Below are 22,235 nucleotides of genomic sequence, written 5' to 3'. Positions count from 1 at the left end.
TGATGTGTCTTGGTGTGGTCCTCTTTGGGTCTAGCTTGTTTGGGATTTTCTGCGCTTCCTGGACTTAAATGTCTATTTCCTTCACCAAATTTGGGGAGTTTTTCTTCATTATTTTTTCACAAGAGCTTTCGATTTCTTGCTTTTCCTTTTCTCCTTCTGGCACCCCTATGATTCAGATGTTGGCACATTTAAAGTTGTCCCAGATGTTCCTAAGCCTCTCCTCATGTTTTTCAATTCTTATGTCCTCATTTTGTGCTGGTCGACTGTTTTTTTCTTCCTTATATTCCAAGTCGTTGATTTGAACCCTGGTCTCCTCTTCACCATTGGTTTTGTGAGGATTTTCCTTCGTTTCATTTAGCATAGCCTTCACTTCTTCACTTATGCATTTGCCATACTTAAGCACATCTGTGAAGTCTGGGATCATCTTTATCACCAGTGTTTTGAACTCCTCATCTGTTAGGTTGGCTTTCTCCTCGTTTGTTAGGTTGGCTATTTCCTCATCGCTTAGTTCTCCCACTGGAATCTTGATCCATTCCCTCTTTTGGGCCATACTTCTCTGTCTCCTCATCTTGACAGGTTCCTGTGTTTGTTTGCCTCTGTGTCTTAGGTAGAACTGTTACATTGTAAGGGGCGGAGCCTTAGGTATTCGTCAGTACAGGGCGACCGTTTCACCATATGGCACTGTGGGGGGGGGCGTATGAGAGGAAACAATGCCACTTGCTCAGCACTCAGCCCTTTTCCAGGTACTTCTCCTGCTTCTGTATGGGATTAGTGCCTTTCTAGCTGTTGCCCTGGATATCATTCCCAGAGTGGTGGGTCTGTGGATGTTCTAGGACTGTGGAGGCCCTTTAAACAAGCCAACTCTTCTGAGAAACAGCCAGTTTCTGCCTCCGCCTCAAACCCCAATGGTTTTCACAGTCAGAAACAATGAGACTTTATTTCCCCTGCGCTGGAACTATGAGCTGTGGGGTCTGGTCTGGTGCTGGGAGTGCTCCCCAGGTGTCCCTCCTGACTTTTTAAATGTTTGACTGCACTTTCTGCGGGCCTGCTGCTGCTGCTGTTGTTGCCGCCACTGCCACCACCACACCGCATCCTCTCCACCCCAGCTCCACCTCTCCTACCTGTCTGGATGAGTGTTTCTTTTTTATATCTTTGTTGGACTTCCATGCAGCTCAATTTTCTGGAATTTCTGGTTGTCTCTAGTTTTGAGGTAGTTGTATTCCTTCTTAGTTGTGGAAGCAGATGCAGCGTGTCTATCTAGGCCTCCATCTCGGCCAGAAGTATCAGTAGTTTTTTTATAGCTGTGTCATTTGTGGAAGTGTCTTCTCTGCCAAGCCCTCAGTTCTCTCATTTGTAAAATAGGAAGAGTAGGAATTCACTCCCCAAATATTGAGTGTGCCCATCGTGTATGCGAGGCACTATGCTGTGTGCTGGGACACTCCATCTCTGGGGAATGAGGAACAGCATGGAGGGAAAGCATTAAGAAGATGTGCACACAAGTAAATACATAAGTGCAAACTGTGATACATGGAAAGAAACAACCAGGAAGCTATTCGAAATTATAGCAGAACAAATGTATTTTCATGAGGTTCTAAAAAGCTTCCCTAAAGAGATAATGTTTGAGATGTGAGGGACAAATAGAAGTTGGCCAAGGAGGAATGAAGGAAATAGTCCAGGTAGCAAGAATGGCCAGTGCAAAGGCCCTGAGGGCACAGAACTCTGTACTTTCCAGGAATCAGAGGCCAGAATGGCCAGAGAGAGTGAGCAAGAGGCGGAGTGGCATAATGTGAGTTAGATGTGGCTTGGGCAGCATCTCAGAGGCCGAATGGAAGACTGGAAACCAACTTTCACCTGAAGAGTGACAAACTAAGGATATAGAAGCAAGAAGATGACCACGTTTGTCTGGAGTAGCTAATGGAAATGAGGGAGAGAAGCAGACGAATTAGAGACATATTTTAGAGGCAGATTACAGTTCCCTTTGTACCTCCCTTCTCTGGTTTTATCCTCAAGCTGATTACCAGGAAATTCTGGTCATGTTTAAAAAGTCAGTGCTAACATGTGGTTGACTTTTATGCCAGTTTGCAAGAGGCAAGAAAGTAGCCTGCATTTCTGAAACAGCAGCCACAATTATAGAAGTAAAAAGCTGGCTGGACTGACCTCTGATGCACCCTTGCCAGGAGTTAGGGATGCTGGCAACCCCAGATCATGTATCTTTCTTGCTTTGAACAGGATCATCTCAGAACCAGTCATAAAATCATCAGTATCTCCATCTTCAGTAGAACAGAGCCATACACACGTCATAATTAAAATCAGCCATGGCGTTTGGCCTGAGTAGGGGGAGAGAGCTGGAACCAGTTTGGCCTTCCCACCTGGATCCCATAAGGCCACTGTGTTCCTCTAATTCACATCCCACCCAGACAAGAGGAGGCATGCCAGAGGGGGAGTTCATGCATCATCAGGTTTATTATGGATTCTCGAGGTCACACACTGTTACAAAGTTCAATGTGTGTTGCATACTTTTTAACTAATGCTTATTTGATCTTATGTATTGATTAATCAGATTGTTTAAAATTAAGTGCCACTAGTCAAATTCTTTTCTCAGGAGCTTAATTTTTACAGACCCATGAGACCAGCATGTTGTAATAGGATACCTGGCTTTAGTGTGGCTCCTGGAGGAACTCCAGCTCCTCTGTTAATTAGCTCTATGATCATGGGCATGTTGGCAAAACTACCTGAGCTTCATTTTTCTTGTCTGTAGCTCCTGAGAGTACCTACTTCCCAGGGTCATGCAAATAGATGGAGTTAATTTATGTGAAACAGTTAGAACAGGACCAGGAATATAGCAAGTGCTCACTAAATGGGGGCCCACATCATTATTTAAGGTTTAGACCCATTCCAGGTATGTATCAGTAGAACCTAAGCTGCATTCTCCGATACGCTGCATTCTCTGATAAGCTACACGTGGCTACTGAGCACTGAAATGTGGCTCGTCTGAAAGGAAATGTGCTTTAAACATAAAATACATATCATATCAAATTTTGAAGATGTAGTATGACCAAAAAATTAAACTTTCTTTTCATTAACTAGTTTTTATATGGATTACATGTTGAAATATTTTAGATATACCAGGCTAAATCAAACATACAACTAACATTAATTTCATCTGTTCCCTTTTATTAATGTGGTCACTAGAAAAATTTTAGTTGCATATGTAACTCACCTTTATATTTCTTTTGACAGCACTGGTCGACAGGTATGATTTAAGAAGTAGGAATGAATAAGAAATGAGAAAAGCAGGGACTTAGCAATCAGAAAGTTTTGGGGGTTATCTGGGTAGCATCTCTCTCTTATGGCACTAGGGAAGTTTTGGCAACTGTGCCTCAGCTTTCTCATCTATAAAATGGGAGCAAGATTTCCTACCACAAAAGGATTGTTTTGAGGCCTAAATGAGATCATATACGGGAAGTACTTAGCTCAGTCCTAGGCACAAAATAGGTGCTCAGATGAAAAAGAAGGTTCTAGCTTTCGTCACATGCACTGGGAGTGTTTAGTATTCAGAAGTGCACCGAGAGAACCTGAAGACGAATTAATAATAATAACTCATTGGTTTAGCAAGGTGACTTTGGCTTGCTGTTATCATCTCTATCACCACATTTGACCTTCAAAATGACTCTGGGAGGTATTGTCAGCCCCTTATAGAGCTGGGGAGACTGAAGCACAGAGGACCTTCAGGGTCTGAGCAGGAACTGGAACCAGCCCTGTTGTGTTCCCTTAAAACCTGTCTGCCCCCAAGGTGTGTTTCAGTTTTTGCCCCACCCTCTAGTTAAATAGCTTCTGCGGTGTGCCCTGCACGAGAGAGAAGACCAGCACCCAGTACAACCCAGAAGCCTCAGCAGGGCTGACTTCGCCTGATAGTGCTGTGCTGTATATTATCTAGGGAGACTTGGAAGGCAAGAAAAGCATCCCGGGGCCTCTTCTGTCCCCCAGCCTGGTGGAGAGCTAGTGTTAACACTTGTGACAGAGAAGAGGCAACTCATAGAGCCATGTTCCCTGAATACCTTGGTACCCACATATTTCTCAACCCAACTTGATAACCAAGTGAGGAGCTGCTGGGGACACTGGAGACATTGCGCCATACAAGCTCCTTTGCAACTTCCTTTATTTAATATATTAAACACTTTCTCCTATCAGTACATAAAGCACTACCTCAATTTTTTTATTGGATGAATATTATTCTATATTATGGATGGACCAAAATGTATTTAGCCACATCCTGCTGATGGGCATTTAGATTGCCTTCAGTTTGTATCAATGAGACAAACTTCTTCAAGTAGAATTATGCTGAGAAAAAACAGCCAGTACATTTAAAGTTTTGTAGACTTTGATACATCGTTTTCCAAGATATTTGTATAAATTGATGCTCCCACTAGCAATGTATGAGGTGACAATTCCCCCACACCATCAACATGGCCAGATATTTCATAAGTCAGTGTGGGGAAAGCACAGAGAGGGCAAGATGGCAGCTGGGAGACCAGCCAAGAGGCTGGGGCCGCTGTCCAGCTAAGAAAGAAAGGATACCTGAACTAGGACAAGAGAGAGAGAGGAGAGGAAGGAGACCAGAGCTCGTGTGAAAGTAAAATCCCAGGGTGTGGTGGTGGTGAGGGAAGGTAATGGGAAGAAGGAATCAAGGAAGGGTCTTGGGTTTCTGTCTTGAACAAATGGGGAGACAGTGGTTCTGTTTACGGAAATGCTGGACACAAAAGAGGGAATAGGTGTGGTGAAGGAAACATGATGGTTTTAGCAGAGAATGTATTGAGCTTAATATGCTGGACATCCTGTTGGAGGTTATCTACTAGACATAGAAGGAAGATTCAGAGATGAAACTGTGTGTATGAGATCTCCCAGTGATGCTTGGATGGGTGGATGGGTGAGAGACTGGATGGCTAGTTGGATGGACAAACAACAGACATAAATCTAGGTTTTACTCTATTTAGATTGAACCATATGAAATTGCTGATTTTTGTTCAAAAATTATCAAATATTTTACACAGGCTTCAGTATTTGAGGGGGAAGGGTACTGATGTCTGTAATTTAATTTGAAATGCATCAAAATTAATAGATGGGGTAGACTTGTGATAAAGCAAGCACGGTAAGAAAGTTAAGAGCAGAAGCCAGGCGGTGGATATGCAGGTATTCACTGTCACATTCGACTTTGCTGTATGTTGGAAATTCTCCATAATAAAATCACGGGGAATGTTCCTTAACGGTTAAATGTAGGCAAATTCATGTCTCTTTTACCTAATATTTACTCCTCATTTGGCCAGGTTCCCATTTTGTAGCATCAACAGATCTGCAGAGTCTCCTTTGGCCTTTTTCTTCCCAGACTTGGGGCTGTGGATCGGCGTTTCTCGCTCCCAGAGTTCAGGTTGAATTGCCCTAACGTGCTGATTACTGCGCGGAGTTTGCCAGTAGCTGGCTTGTAATAATTATAGATTTTCTCTGCGATTTGATCCCATTGGTTGCCACAGCAACGGTGTAATAGCTCAACTGAAGCGCTGTCGTGGAGATTTAGAACCAATGTGTCTCTCTGCAGCCTCCGGTCTGGGTACCCCCACCCCCCTGGCGTCGTCATGGCAACTGATGAGCTGCACGTGACTGAAAGCTCTGTGTTCCCCACCCCACCCCCGTTCATCTTCCCCATCTTGTGACCATTCCCATTTCTCTTCTGGGACCCCTGTGGACAGGCATTGACCCCAGCTTGGGTTATAATGGGGGGGGGGGCTCAAATTGGGGAGGCTAGAGGAATGATTCCCTAATGACCCCCACCCCGTGGAGGTCAGGTAGATTGTCAGAGGCAGAGCTGCCCCGCTGCCCCCGGAGGTCTTGGGGATGAGTTGGCACCCTCAGAGCCCCTTCGTGGCTGTGGCTGTCACAGGCTGGGTCTACTGCAGCCCCCACCACCACCACCACCATCCTGGGGAAGCCATTTAGGACTCTGAAGCCTTGGATGTCTGCTTTGTAGCTTCAGGAGTTCCTGAGGCTCTTAGAGGAAAATCTAGGAAGCGGCCTCTGGAAGAAGAAAGGGGAAACAGTCTGTTTCAAAAGGTCCCAGATCATCTCTCCTCTGGCTTAAACCGAGCTGAGCTTAAAACATATCTTTTTGAAATCCACGTACTATTTTTCTGTCTTTCTCTTTGTTTCTGTAATGGATTTTACCTTTCTGCGTCTATCCGATCTCTCTCTCTCTCTCTCTCTCCCCCCCATCTCCTCCCCACCCTCGACCCCCCATTTTTCAGTCACTCCCTCTCTTGCCCTCCTCCTTCACCTCCCCTGGATCCCTCTGCCTCTGGCACTTGCTGGGAACCAGCTGGGCACATCCCTTCCCAAATCTGCTTTGCTTCCAAGGAGTCCTTTCCTCCCTCCTGTATCTGAGCCCATGTTCTGGGGACTGCCTGGAAGTCCGGGGCATCCTCCAGAGGGGGAGCTGGGACCCGGCGGCACCTCTTAGGATGGACCAGCCAGCCGTGCCCCCAGGACTCTGCAGAATGGCATAGAGGACGCATTTTAAGCAGGCGGCGCTGGGCTTGCTGCGGACCCTGAGGACCAGGCTCTGTGAGTGCAGGGGTGCTTGTGTATGTGTGTATCTTCGTGTATTTGCATATATCTGCAGGCATGTGGGGGCGTGTTTCAGTGTGTGTCAGTGACTATTATCTGTGTTGTTGGGTGTGCACATGTGTGTGTGCAAGGGAGCCTGTGTGTGACTTTCAGTCTGAAGGACACAATTGTACATGACAGATTTTTCAAGGATGCTTTGTGAAGAGAACACAGCGGGATGAGCCCCTTTAAAGTGGGAGCAAAATAAACAAAGATGGGCATGAAATGTTAGGTAAGGAATTGCTTTTGTCAGACATCTGCCTTCAGGCCCCAGGAAGTGAAGTAAGGGTCACCTTGAAAAGGCATTTTTGCTCAAGCCCCCAAACAAACCCTTCCTTTTCATTCTCAGGGCCGAAACAACACACACACACACCCCTTTCTCTCTTGAAACTCAGGGGAACGGGAGGCTCAGACAGGGGTGCACGGTGCAGGGGGCGGAGGTCTGCAGTGAGAATCTTTTGCTTGACAACCCGCACGGCTGATGCCTAGGGCCGGTTTGTGGGAACTTAGGACAGCGACTCCCTTGCACCTTCTACTTCTCCAGTCAATGAGAAGTTCATTTTGAATTTTTTCACAGAAGCAGTCCATGTCCCAAGAGGCAGCAAGAAAATGAGCAGGTTTAGGAAGCAAAATTTCATTTGCGGAGCAAGCTGTGGAAATCCTGATGCCTTGCTGTTTAAGGTCCTGCAGTTGGTGTGTGAGAGCTGGCAGCCACATCGATCCTGGAGGGAATCACCTGTCCCTGAGTATTTGGGGGGGGTTGTCAGCCAGTCAGTCTGGGTGAAGGCTGACTGTGCAGGGCATACCCTGGGCACCCGGGGGAGAGGACAGGTTCAGAGATGAGGTTGGGTAGGTTCCAGTCCACGCAGGAACAGATGCTGATCACCGGTGTGGTGCCCTCACTCCCAGTCATTGCTGCCACCTGCAGTGCCTCCAGGATGCCACTCTCATTCCCTTCCACCAGGGCCACTGTGTACAGTGGCCCCACCACCTTGGTTCACTTGCTAAAGCTCTAATCACCTTTAAATGTCCTCTGTCACTGCTTCTAGGAAATCCGTAACTTCCACCCAAGGAGATCAGATGCCATATGCATTCCTCTTCCTGCCCCAACCAAATACCTTGTACCTCTGGCATCAGGTACCCTGCAGACTCCATTTACCCATGAGCTGCAGTTTATTTTACAAGGACTTAAAGAAAAATATTGGTTAAATGAAATGCATGCAGAACGACTGGCCTAAAATCTTAAAAGTCAATGCCATAAAAGGCAAAGCGGTTGCGAAAGGGTCCGGGTCAAAAAGACACTAAAGAGCCACACAGCCCAATGCAATGGGATCCTGGGGTGGAGCCTGGATCCAGGGAAATAAAAACAGCCACAAAAGACATTCTGGGGACAAGTGGGGGAATTTGAACAAAGACCATATATAAGATAATGGAATTGTATCAATCATAAATTTCCTGAGCATGAAACACCTTGTATCTCAGATAATTTGTATAGAAGTTATATAGAAGGATGTCCCTGGTCTTTGAAGATACAGGCTAAAGGGTGTGGGGATGAAATTTCACAATGTCTGCAACTAACTCTCAAATAATTCAGAAGACAGATAGGTAGATAGAGAACAAATGTGACAGAGTATTGACAATTGATGGTTCTAGAATTACAGGTGGTCATTGAGCTATGCTTGCAAATGTTCTGTAGCTTTTAATTTTTTTGAATGTTCACTATGTGCTGGGCATCTGCCTAGTTTTATACGTGGATCGCTTCTTTTAATCCTCAGTGCAGCCTGGGAATGCAGGAGTTCTATCATATCCATTTTCTAGTTGAGAAAACAGAGACAAAGCCAGATTCCAGCCCAAGCCAAAACCAACACTAATTCCACTTCCGCACTGTCCACCATTATTGTGAAATTACCAAGGATAGCTCAACAGTGTACCTCTAGAATAAACATTTCTGGTTTGACTCTTGAGTGACTTTAGCTCTTTACTGTGGTGTAGAGGTTAAAAGCACTGAATCCAGTGCCAGCCTGAGTTTGTGTCCTGGCTCAGCTACTTGATGGCTGTGTGCTGTTGGGAAAGTCACTTAACCTCTCTGTGCTTCCATTTACCTTTTGTTTCTGTAAGGGAGGATGATAATAGTAACTACTTTAGAGGCTTGTTCTGAAAATTAAAGGCACTGTTAATGTAAAAAGCTTATAATAGGGTTTGGCCCAAAACGATCAGTAAATGTTTGTCGTCACTTGCTGTAATCCCAGCACCCTCTCCACTGATAAACCTAGAAGACCTTTCTCTTCTGCACCCAGGGTTGGCTTGCTTTCTAGACCTGGCCCCTGGGCCAGTCCATGCCTCTGGCAGGCGGCACCTAAATGGGTGCAGGGAGGGGCAGGGAACCGGGGTGGGAGAGGTCAGAGGACTCTTCATGCCACCTCTTCCGCCCCCCAGAGGACCACCCTCCCTAACTCCTCTGTGAACCAGTCACTCCGAATCACTCAGGTGTGCTGTAAAGGCCTCCTAGGCAACACACAGCTGTTAGTGGGAGCCTACAACCACAGGGGCTCACCAGAACCTTTGAGATCCACCTCACAGGGCTGGAACCAATCTCTTGTATTTTGTTTGTTTTGCATTGCTTTCGCCCCTTATACATGACATACTTTATAACTCCTCTGAGTGATCAAGAAAGAACCAGACAGGGAGTGTTTATAAATTCATTCATGGCTCTGGTTCTGCCAGCCAGATGTTCACACACTTGAAAAGCTATCCTGATTGCTGACTGCGGCACGGGGGTGGCAGGGAAAGGACTGGTGCCATAGTCACTGCAGAACCTAAGCTGCCTCAGTGGGACCCCGTGATCAGAGCATTCAGGTCACAGAGCGCAGCACAGGCGTTCGGCCCTCTGCATGGCACAGGGTACTAGATGCGGAGAGTGCAGAAACACATTGGTTGCTATCAGGTTATGCTGATGACCCTCATCACAATATGAAAAGATTTTCTTTGTTTACTTATTTGTTGTCTGTTTCTTCCACTGGTACAGAATGCAAAAACCTCTGCTGTCTGGTTCCACCACCCCGACCCTAGTCCTTAGGATTCAGTATTGTGTCTTCAGGCAGCAAGCCATCAGGAAATAGCAGTGCCTGAGTACAAATCCATGGATGGATGGATGGATGGAAGGATGGATGAATTTCACAGGCTAAAGGGAGAGACAGATGTGAACAGATTGTCACATTACAAGTGAACTGGAAAAGAATATGTATATAAATTTATGGATAATCTAAACATGACAAATATTGATAGGTGAAACTAGGTGATAGGTATTGTCAAATTCTTCCTGTGTGTTTAAAAATGTTCATTAAAAAAAGTAGATTACTGGAGAAATACAGATGAGTGGCATCTAACCCTGAACTGAGAGTCAGAGCAGCTTCCTAGAGGAGGTGGCCAGAAGGGCACTATGAAAAGGTACACAACAGTTAAGGGAATATGAACAGGAGGTGGGGGCAGAAAAGGACATTCCAGTAGACATTACAATATGGAGGGAGGAAACGGAAGAGTGTGTGCAGGTCAGGGTCAAGAGGGCAGGGAAGGGCAGGAGATACATGTGGGGGGATGGAGGGGTGGGCTGTGTGCCCAGCCAAGCAGCTGGGATTTATCCTGCAAATAGTGGGGAGCTAGGGAATGTTCGAGCAAGAGTGATTGGGTCAGCTTTGTTATGTGAAAGAACAAAATTGTTTAACTTTAAAGCCCTCGACTGTTCCTATGACCTTTATATTTTTTTGCCTGGAGAATGGCAGGATTTTTGGTCCATGTCTCAGGCAGTATCATTTTAGATATTCACTCCTTTTACTTAGCAAGTTTGTTTTCCCCTAAAAGGATCAAAAAGTCATGAAGTGGAGTCCTTTTCTCAAAGGGCAAGAAGGTAGAGAACGCCTGGTGGTGAGAGGAGAGGCACCAGGAAGGTTTGGATGCCAACCAGGATACATTTTATCACAATTTTATTTACTCCAGACATTTGTCTTTGGGAGGACAAACCATTAAGAAAGCAATTGTTTGACATGCAATAATTACGAACATTCTATGATGGGCTCTCCTCCCCAGGTTCATATCCCAGCTCTTGTCCTTGGTACCATATTTTGTCCTCCCTTCACTAAACAGGCTAAACAAGGCACTGTCAGTTGCACCGTTAATGGCTCCAGCCATCTGCCCTCTGGTGACCTGTGGGAAGACGCCGCCAAGCAATCTCTAGTGAACAGGTTACATTTTATGTTTCAGGAACAACAAGTCGCCAGATGGGGAGGCGGGGCTGGGCATGAGGATCTTTGAAATCGACACACAAGTGCCATCCATCTGGAAGGCCAGACTGTGTGGCCAGGGTCATGTGATTGACAGCCATTATGGCCACATCCAAAGCAAGGGTGAGATTGGTTGAATGAATCAGGGTGCTTTTTCGTTGCTATATCTTTGGACCTCCCCTTTGCTGGCTGTCCTGCACCAGAATGTTTAAAGAGTTGGCTAGCAGAATTAGGTTACAAGAACAGGTAGGCAAACTCTTTTTCACAGATTAATGTTTAAAACACCCAGCAAGTATTCTCCATTACTGGGAACTGTCCTAAGTATGGTGGAGTTATAAAGATGCTGATTCTTCCACCCAAAAAACCTTACATTCCATTGGGTGGGACAGGGCTCCTCATGGAATTAGGGTGTCCCCTCCGGAAGGGACAGCAGGGACAGTATTCAGGTATAGGGAAAGTGCCAAGTGTGGGCTGAGGTTGGAATTGCTCAGTTAGGGCAGTCATAGGCCGCCATGAATGAGTGTGTGGCCAAAAGATGAGCATCCTCAGGAAGAGTGCAGACAGTGATAGCTGTTTGTTTGAAGTACCTTGTTCCCAGAAAAGAGGTATGTGCGGGTCTGAGTTGTCTGCTGAGGTTTCTGGGTAAGGACCAAACCCACCAAATTGGGAATATACCCAGATCTTGCTCTTCAGGACCAGACAGCCCTAGTTCTAACTTAGCGCTAACTTAGTCTCCAGCTTGTTCAAGTGACAAAACCTCTCTGATCCTATCCCTTCACCTGAAAAATGGGGATAGAAGTATTTGCTTTCCAGGATTAGGTGAGAGTGTGTTAAGGCCTGATGCAGTAGGCATTCATTCATTAAATCGTAGCAGTTTCCTATGTACACTCATAAATGAAAGATGCTTTGAATTACTGATAAGTTAAGATATTTCCAAGGGTCTGTCAGGCACATACCCTAACTAACTCTGATCGGCAACATCATGTTTCCAAGTTGCCCACTGTGCAGACCTTGAAGAATCTCCCGTGGCTTTGGCCTAGGGTAGCTTCTTCCACGGTGACACAGGCATCCTTCTCAAACCAGACTGTTCTTTCACTCCTCCTCTCTTGTAGGGTCGGAAATCCAGAACTGCTCATCCACTCGCAATGCTTCTTTCTGAATGTTCCCCTGAAGGTGTCAGATATTGGAAGCTTTGTACACTCTTTTTCCCTTTCCCTTTCCCCACAGGTTGGGGAGCTACCCATCTTCTGGGGACACTGTGTTCATGTTCCCTGCACACATGATTTAAGTTCAGCTCATTCTTCCTGACAGAGTCTGGTAGGCAGGGGCAGGGGAGGTGGAATGAACTGAGACCCAGATGCCCGAGGGTGGCCCAGGTTGGGGCTGAGCAGCTCCTCTCTTGAGGAACCTGGAAATTCAGCCTCATCACAGGGCTACCACACATGCAAATAGCTCTTCCCAGTCCTTAAGGCTGTAGAAGAAATGCCTTCCTCACAAGGTAAAGGGTTCTCTGGAAACTGAGACCATGGCCTGCGATGAACCATCACGTGTCTGTCTTGTGTACCTTCTTCAGTTGGCCCTAACCAAACCAAGTGCCTTCTTCCCATTTGACAGATGAGAAAACTGAGGCCCTGATGAGTTGAAACTGTCCCAGAGTCATGAAGCTAACATATGGCACATTAGGGCCCAATTTCTGGCTCTGGTGACTTTCTAAACCGCATCCTCTTTATTAGGCGTCAACAGTTGCCTGTTTCCAAGAACAGTTTTCCTCTCCCCTTAACAAGTCACTGATGATTGTATGATGCCCCAAGAGGCAGATTATAGGAAAGAAATTAGGAATGCAAGAAGGAAGGGTCAGGGCTGAGCTGCAGAGATAGCCAGGGCAGGCTGAGGAAGCCGGGGTAGGAGGAGGAAAACTGAGCCTGAGATAAAGCCTCTGTCCCAGCACCATCCACCATCTGTCACAGCCCCATGAATAGGGCCCTGTTAACCATCTGCGAAGGCCCAGGATTCCAGCTTTATTGGTTGCCATGACGACCCCTGGCCTTGACAACCAAGGCTCACTTGTGTTATTGTATACTATTGAATGTGCAGAAAAGCCAGCGGCTGGAACTGCAGACTGGAAAGGAATGTCCCCAAACCCTGCCAGCGCTTTTGTCTCTTCCCTGAGAGCAGAAAGGAGAATGAGAGAGCCCCAGAAGCGCCTGTGGGGGGCCATATCTAGCCAGTGATGCATGCAAAGATTTCATGTTCACAGGGCAGCATATAGGGAAGATGAGTCAGATGCCATCTTCACAGGACACTTGTGGAGGGTTTACTATTTATTCAGTGATTGTTTGCAGCCAGACACTGCTCTGGGGCTGGGGATACAGCAGGGACCCAAGTCCCTGGTCTCAGTTCACCCTCTGCTAGCCCACAAGGTAGGTTCAGTTGGCATTATCCCCATTTTACAGGTGAGGAAGCTGAGGCACAGAGAGGTTATTACTTAACATGTCCAAGGTCGCACAGCAGATAAAGAAGGGTGGTTTCACATTCAACACCCTGCACATCACCTCCTCACGTGGCTACCGTGCCTTCTTTCTTCCTGTATCTTTCAGATGTTTAACTTTCATAGTGAGACCCCTTCCATTTCCAGAACCGGGGGGGGCTGTGCAGATCTGGGTCAAGTACAGGGTCCGCCATCCATCCCTTATGACAGCAGTTGTCAATCTTGCCTCAGGAGGTTCCCCTGTGTCCAGATCAGACCTGTAAGCCTCAGGTTTCGTTATTCTGGGTGGGGCCCTGCCATGAATGCAGAGCTCCCCGCCAGGTCACTGACTCGTGAGCTCTGAAACCTTGGAGAAGCCCACAGACCTTTTGAGCCTATCAGACAGGGCAAACACTGCAATGACAGAAATTACATGGGGAAGGTACATGGCACGTAGTAAGTGAGCAATAAACAGCAGCCAGTCCTTTTCCAACTTTTATTCTCCCGCCAGAGCAAACTGGAATGATTTATTTATGTATTTATGTTTTGCCCTTTTACCTGAATCCTCTCACCCTATAGACTTAAACATTCCAAATGCATGAGATAGATAAGAGGTAGTTGAGAGGACTAATTAGCATTTTAATTAAAAGGAGAGAGATGTGGAGAGGTGGGTCCACTGGAGGACTCGTTATCTGGTTGGACCAGGGTGTTCAGCTTGTTTTCACCGAGACCTGCCATAGGAAACAGTATTTATCACTGGTCCACTTCATGCCTGAAACAGAAATTGCCCTCACTTACCATGCACTCTGATGGTTCCTATTCTATTTCGTCATTGATTGATTTAAATTTCTTTCAGTTCTGATCATGTCAAAGAAAAAAGTCTCTGTGTGATGCTAGCCTGCCTTTCACAGCTGTCTAATATCCGCCAGCCTCCCATTCCAGCAAAAAGACACGGCCAGGCTGCGGCCCGAAGCCTTGGGTGGTCAGCTGCGCCCAGCTTTTAATTTAATAACCTGCTTTGATTTTATTACATTCTTTTCCTAATCACCTTTGTTTGTAGCAAATGAAACATTGAGGGAGGGGTGTTGGGTAGTAATTAGAAGAGATTCTAGGAAGTACACTTTATTTAAATTTTAAAAGCAAATTTATTTTGAAGAAATATGTTAAGCAAATACATGTTGTGTGAGAATTAAGAACTTGAGAAATCATGTGCTGTATAATGAACCGAGGTTTGGAGAACATGGGGAGACTTGGGGTTTCAGAGACCAGGGGCACCAGGAACCAGCCTGTTCCCATTATGATTCTTGGAGTGCCACCCAAAAGCACCCCCTCAACCCAGGATCCCTCAACCCACCCGCTTCTTTTTCTAGATGTGCAATCCAAGGTCCAGCAGATTGTGAAGGGCATGGAGGGTGATCTCATGTGGCTTTGGGGATAGAAGGAGTGTGCCTGTGGCACCCAGTGACTTCAGGTTGGGGGAGGGGAATATTGTTAAGTTGCACAAATATCAGATCTGCTCACACATTTTAATATGAATCCTCAGATCTACTGTCCCCATTTCACAGCTCAGACGTGTTGAGTTCATGCACCACATAAATTGACTCCAGGAACTCTGCCGAGCTCAGAAAAACTTGACCCCCAATCTCTCAGGGTTTATATTTTTCTAAGAGCGATTAGAGCATTTTTAGGCAAGAGAGTGATGTGAGATGAATTATCCTTAAAAAGGTTGGGAACCCAGTAAAAAATGGATAGAAAAAGGACAAGAGAGGAAGCCGAGGGGCCACTGTGCATTTCATTGCCCTCACCCAGGCAAGAGACAGGTGGCACCTGCACCAGCCCCGTTAGGGACTTGCCCCCACGCACGGGGCCCCGGGAACCCTGAGCATCCACCTCTTATGCCTCTGGCTGCTCTGCCTGGGAAAGGAAGCCTCCCCTTGTGGCTGGTGTGTGTCTGAGGGGCTGCAGAGCATGTCTGCAGGGAGAGATTGCCTGTGTGCTGGGCCCCTTTCCTCAGCAACCCCCCAACCTGTCCCTTCCCTTCCTTCCACCACACTATGATTTCATGCCCGAATCCCTGACCACTCCACCTCCTCTCACACCTCCCAGCATTTGTGCAGGCCTTACCCCCCACCCCCGGCCTGCTTCTGTGGCTTCTGAAATTCCCCACCCTTTCAAGGTGCAGCTCAGGTGACACCTTATTGGCATCATAACTCCGGCCAGAATTAATCTCTCTGTGTTCCCGTGGCACCTTGCTCATACCAGCAAACAGTCATGATCCCATTATTCTAGTCTGTCTTAAGCAGAATTAGTTGTTAACAGTGAACTGAAAATTTTTTATATACTGTACATATCCTGCCAGGTTGTTTTAAGAATTTATTGACATGATGGGTAAAGCAACCTAGTACATTAAATTCTCCCATTCCCCCCCCCACTCCTCTGCCACTAAATTATGAGCTTCAGAGAGAGAGAGAAACATTTTATTCATCTTAGTTTCTCCCATGCCTATATAATGCAGTGTCTTGCCTGTAACAGCAGCTAATTAATTTTGTTGATTGAATTAATGGGCTAGAGAACAAGAGACGTTAACTCTTCTGATTATTGGAAGTGTATTGTGCCAAGAATTGGTGTCTGATAGAGATCAGGTTTTGTTACAAGGTCAGTTTCAAGTGTGGGCCACCAAAATGTCATTTTGTAATTGAAAGTATGCAGGTGTGACTCCCCCTTTTGCAGAGCATTCACATGTGAATATTTGAGTTCTCTGAGACTCTCAAATTTTTTAAAACAGTGTTAATGGAAACAGATTTGTGTGGAGTCTTAAGTGCTCCCGCTTGAGACAAATGGTTCTATATGAGAGCCATCAACTGCTCTTTCTATATAGTTACCAGGCTGCTAAATTAACAGGCTTGCCTTGAGTTGAATATTCTGGAAGAGATTTTTTTTTTTAATGTATTGAGTTATCAAGGAAAGAATATGGTTTTTCTGTTAATTTATGGTCATACTTTCCAAGCCTGTGCTTTTCTCAATAATATTCCCTCTGGTGAAGAGCAATATAATCTTCTCTCTGAACTAGATCATTAGTATTCATCAAGCCCTATATCTATTACCATTAGATGTTTTATTATTTGCTGAATTAATTGATACATTATAATGAAAGGGCTTTGGGGTCACACAGTCCCACGCAATCTTCTGACCAAGGCCAATACCATAACCCCTCCAAACTTCCATATCCTCATATTGGAAATGGGGAGATACCCCACTCTCACCCAGCGACTGCACACCACAGTTCCTTGCACCCAGGAGAAATCCTGGATCCCCCAGCAGGAGAGAGGAAGATTTGCTGGCCCTGAAGCCTTTGTCCTTAACTACCCTGCAGGACCTTACTCCACCTGCAGCGCTGAGTGGAAGAGACGTTATTACTACCTGTGCATTCCCAAGATTTGGAGCTTATCAGTCACTCTGATACTCTAACCATGCTATTAGCTGAGACTGTTTGTAAGCAGCAGAAATCCACTTGAGGTAATACAAGCAAGCCAAAAAGGGAGGGGGGATGCTTTTGGAACTTTCTTACCAAGGCACTATTAGGATGGGAACTCTTTTCCCTGGCTCCTGATGTTTCCTTCCATGTGGAGGCGCATCTGTGAGCCTAATACTCCTGGCTCCCCCCGACTCTCACCCACTCACCCCCAGGGGGAGGGGGACTCAGGTTCATCCCACTAGGTTCAGGAGTGAGTGTTGCATCCAATGCCAAGGTGGGCTACAGGCTTGAGATGAAACCAAACAGCCTCCGTATCCAGGACCCACTCTCTTTCTCTTGGGCCGCTTCTCTCTGCATAGGCCGCATTCTTCTCTATCCAAAGACCCTGTTTGGAAGCTGGCTCCTCTCATTGGGTAGAGCATAGCTGACCCTCAGCTCCCAGGACTATGGCCCAGCCCCATCCAGTCCACCTGGGCAAGCGGGTCACACAGAACAGAGATGGCTGCCAGGGTAAGTTTGTGAGAGTGGGGAGGTGTGGCATGCTGAGCTGACACCCCAAAAGGTGTCTCCTGCACCTACTCCCCCGGGAACCCTCAGCTGCCTCATCTGTGAAGACAGGTTAATGACGGCAGCTCCTTCCTAAGGCTCTGAGGATGAAATGGGCTGGTAGCTGTAGCACCAGCCTACACACAGGAAGTGCTCAGTACATAGTAATGGTCAGAGCACAAGGACGGCATCTGATTGATCCCTGTACCCAATGCCAGAGATGGACCAGCACATGGTAGGTGCAGCATGAACATTCACAGAATAAGTAAATCTTCAAATCGATGCCAGCCACTTCCCTCCTTCACTCTTTGCTACTAATAATACAGCCCGACATCCCATGAGCTGTGAGGGCACTGAGTTGGAGGTCCTGCAAACCTTATTTCCAGAGCTCAGTGCCAGACACCCACACATTTCCTCACCTGTGCTGCTAAGCCCATGTACACTTGGCTTTCTGAAACCAACCCATAATCCTTGTTCCATTCTGCACTGTGGGATCTCTCTGGATCTCTGTCCATCACCTCTAGCTGACGCTTCCTTCATGCTGTCATCAAGTTAGCACTGAATGGAATACTGTGTTGCAGAATGAGTGGGTGGACTCTATTGCTTAATGATAAAGTTTGTTGACTTGGGGGTCAGACGGACCTGAGTTCTGTTTTCAAATCCACCACTTACCTTTTCTGTGCCTCAGTTTCCTCAGCTGTAAAAAGGGGACACTTAGCATTGTTGTGGGTGTAAATAATGATGACAAATATTAATAGCACTGCATGTAATGTACTTAGCACAATATGCGGCACACAGAAAGGACTCAGGAAGCAGGGCCCAGCGGTGATAGTGAGAAATGAACGCTTCCATCATTGTTCTGAGACACAACACAATACAACTGAAAGTACACGTGCCAAACAACAAAGCAGATATTTAGCAAGAAGACCGGCAAACAAAAAGGTGCACAGAGAGCAAGTTTGAATGGCAAGTTGGAGAAAGGGGGAGGGGAGTGGGAAGAGGTGAAGAAAGGAAACAGACAGTGGAGGTGGGGGAGGGGGTGTTGCTCCTGGCCATGGTGCAAAAGTCATCCAGCAAAGCTAAGCTCAGTGATGTGGAGACAGGATCCAGGAGCAGTCTGGAGAGAATCAACCAACACTCCTGTGAAGCAGGAGCTGAGAACCCTGGCTTCCTGGTGCTGTGTAGGGTAACTATCCAGTTTGCCAAGGCTGTTCCAGTTTCAAATAGGAAAATCCCCCACCCCAGGAACCCTGTCAGTCTCAAGCAGACTCAGGATGGTTGCTCATGCTAGAGATGTGTACACCTCCCCCACCCAAGTGGGCCACCAGATACTTCCCAGGGTCTGCAGGATTCCCAAACAGCCCAACGACCAATACGCCTGTGTGAGAACAAGGCAGAAGGAGCTCTCAGCTCCCCACATTGGCACCTGCTCTGAAGTTTATTCCATCTTGGTCCTTCCTTCTTGCTTAGCTTGTCTCAGGTGGATAATGCATTGAGCTTGTCGACAGGGGCATCTCAAGCCAACTCTATCTCCTCCCTCTGGTTTTCCATCTAAAAAATGGGTGTAATCATCTACCTGATGTGAACTTAAAAATGAAAAGGCCTTCCCAAGTGAGAGGCAAACAAGCACGTATTTAAAATCAGTAAGAATACCTCTTCGCAACACACATACCGATTCAGGAAGAAGTCCAAATACTGTTCCAGTTAGGAGACAAAGGCAACGGACCTCTGTGAGAGGGCAAGGGGAACAGCTACATCAACAGAAGGGAGGCGTTTCTAGTGGCGCAGATAACATAACATTGTGATGTTTATTCTAAAGAATGTTTTTAATTCTCAGTTCAGTAGTCATCAGTCCCATACTTATGTCTGCTTTCTTGCAAGCAGTTTTTTGGGAAACATGGCCTCTTCAGTCTCAGTTTAAAAGTTATTTTGCCTTGTTTTACCATTTCAGGATTTGAGGCATAAGGCATGCAAGGCAGTTTCTCTGGCATGGCCTCCCCAGCTCCATTTTTAAAGTGGCTCCATTTACTATATTTTTGACACTGGGGTATGGTCAAGGTCAAATGAAAATGCATGTGATTTAAAATATACACTTTTTGATTAAAAGTGTATATTCAGTATAAAAGCAAACAATCTGATGTCAGAAGAACCTTCTCCACTATGTGGGGAAATGTAGGGGGTGGAATATTTGGCCGGAGTGGGAGTAATCTTCACTGGCCTAATTTTGTGTTTCCCCTTCTTTTAGGGTGGGACCGTGTGAAGGGGGTCTCTGTTCCCGAAAGAGGGGATCATGGCCTCCATGTTGCTCACCCGGCGACTGGCCTGCAGCTTCCAGCACAACTGCCACCTGCTTGTGTCCGGTAAGCCCTGGTGTCTTGGCAAAAACTAACTGGTCTTTGCAGAAGACACTATCAAGACTAGGGATTCTGGGCTGGAAGAGTCCTTGGGGACAAAGGCACTGGTCAGCCAGTGCTTCTGGGACTGCCCCATCCCTCATGAAACAGTCTCCAGCACCACCCCTCCCATTTCCCCATTTCTGCCACATGCTTCTGTCCCCCGGCAGACAGCTCTGCACTGGGCAGGGAGCTGATCCACTAGCTGCTTGCACGGAGGTGGTGGCCCCAACAGCTAGAAGGGTCCAGGCTGTCCCCACAGGGACCATCAGGCAACACACACAGTACAAGCTGCTCTTAAGAAACAAGGAAAGCAACAAAAGTCCTTGGAATTGATGTAAAGGCTAGCTGTGCTTCCTGGGCCCTGGACAGGAGGTGGCCTCCCTAGAATGTCCCATACCCACTACCCTCTCCCTCACCTCCTCACACCCGACACCCAACCTGCCAGCAGCACCTCCAGCTCTTCTGCCCCTCAGTCTCTCTCAGATGCTCTGTTTTCTCTCTACCTCACTGAGTGCAGGCAGCTTAGCCAAGTGAGCTTCATCAGTTAGCACCCAGCTTGTAGGATCCCCTGAGACCTCACTCCCCATGGTCCTATGAGGAAGACAGGAGTGAATCCCATTTTACAAGTGAGAAAACTGTGGCGCAGAGAAGCACAGCCATTTGCCTAAGGTCACACAGCCACATGAATGTTAGTTATCACCCCTTCTCTGTGAGCCTCCAGAGGCACTGGGAGAGGGACAGGCCAGCACTAACCTCCCTTGGGACACCTTGTGTCTCTGGTCTGTCCGCAGTTCTCTTAAGAGCCCTGTGCTTGTCATCATGGTGTCCTCTTATTGTTGTCAGTCATGTCTGCATTCTGAAGACAAATTGCTGGCCGCATCCGTGGTTTGCATGTTTGCATCCTGGGAGAGATAAAAAGCAGGAATGTTCGCTCCTCTCCCGAGAGTATTAGCTGGCTTAATTTTAAAATAAATGTTTTATTTGGGGATGATTTTAGATATATAGAGAAGTTACAGAGAGAGCACAGAGAGATCTCATATGCCCTTCACCCACTTTCCCGCCTTGTTAACATCAGCATCACAAGGATACTCTTGTCCAAACTGAGAAACCAACCTCGGTACATCACTACTAACCAGACTCCAGGCTTCTCTTTGGATTTCACGAGTTTTTCCCTGAATGCCTTTTTGTCTCAGAATCCAGTCCAAGTTTCCACATTGCATGTTGTCACATCTCCCCCGTCTCCTTGCTCTGTGACAATTTCTCAGTCTTTTCTTGTTCTCAACCTTGATTGCCTTGAAGGGTTATTAGTAGATTTTGAGGTTTTGTTTTGTTTTGTTTTAAGTATAAGAGAAGCATATAAATGCTTACTCATTATTATGTTACAAATAAACTGCAACCAGAATAATCTAGGCTAGTGTGCACCAGGTAAGAGGGAGGGTTGTGGGCATGAAAAGCATTCATTCCATAACTATGTTGTTGAGCCACCTACTGGGTATGGAGGCCTGTACTGGGGGCTGCAGGTACAACAGAAAAAGGAGAGCACGGCCCCTGAGGAGCTCCAGCCTCGTGGCACATGTGGCTCAGCCTTTGAATGTTATTCTCAAGGACATCTGAGCCTTCCCAAGGAGACATCAAGGAAAGAGCAATGGGTTAAGACTCATAAGACTGGGCTACTGGCTTCATCCACCACCTTTCAGCCCAGTGAGCCTAACCAACAGGCAGAACTCCAAAGCTTCCATTTTCCCATCAGGAAAATGGCGATAATGATGATATCCTCCCTGCTTCGCAAGTTGTATGAAGAGAAGTAGTTCCTGTGCAAGCACTTCATTTATGTTTACGAAAAGACAAGAAGCATCCTAATTCCCATTTTACAAGCATGGATACGGAGACACGATGCAAACAAACAAACAAGAAAAAAACAGAAGTGGCTAAATTAGAGTCACTCAGCTCTGCATTTTCTTGGCTGGAGTTGAATCTTTGGCACACTTGTGCAAGATTTAGAAAATCATACCTTGAGATTTTTTCTTCTCTTTTGGCCTATTAATTTGGCATATCTAGTAGGATTGATAGATGATGGATGGATGGATAGATAGAGTTTTTTAAATTAAAATACAGTGTTGACAAATTTAGCAGAATGTGTGCACTCTCATACACTGCTTATGGGCAAGTAATAATAGGAAAATAGTTTTAAAATTATAGGAATAATAGTTATCCTTAACCCACTTAGTCCTTGCCACAACTCCATAAAACAGAGGAAACTGAGACTCAGATAAATTAAGTAACTTGCCCGGGGCTAGCACGGGACTGAACCAGGCTTTAACCTGAACCGGTGTGGCCCCAGGACCCTTAACCAATGTATTAGTTATCTATTGCCTTGTAACAAATACCCCAAAACTTGGCTAATTAAAATCATACATGTT

At 46.3% G+C, this 22,235-nt stretch overlaps 1 protein-coding gene across 1 annotated transcript in view; it reads left to right on the top strand.

The window, feature by feature from the left end:
* The window catches only part of ABAT (4-aminobutyrate aminotransferase), an 87,094-nt gene that overhangs the window by 24,328 nt on the left and 40,531 nt on the right, over positions 1–22,235 (top strand). The window contains exon 2 of the mRNA XM_090277038.1: positions 19,665–19,779. Within this exon, the coding sequence (XP_090133164.1) occupies positions 19,710–19,779 (70 nt within the window). The 5' untranslated portion in view covers positions 19,665–19,709. The remainder of the gene's footprint in view (positions 1–19,664; positions 19,780–22,235) is intronic.

The sequence above is a fragment of the Furipterus horrens genome, unplaced genomic scaffold (genome assembly GCF_987537825.1).
Source record: "Furipterus horrens unplaced genomic scaffold, mFurHor1.1.pri manual_scaffold_5, whole genome shotgun sequence".
Classification (NCBI taxonomy): domain Eukaryota; kingdom Metazoa; phylum Chordata; class Mammalia; order Chiroptera; family Furipteridae; genus Furipterus; species Furipterus horrens.
This window is presented reverse-complemented; position numbering and strand designations above follow the sequence as displayed.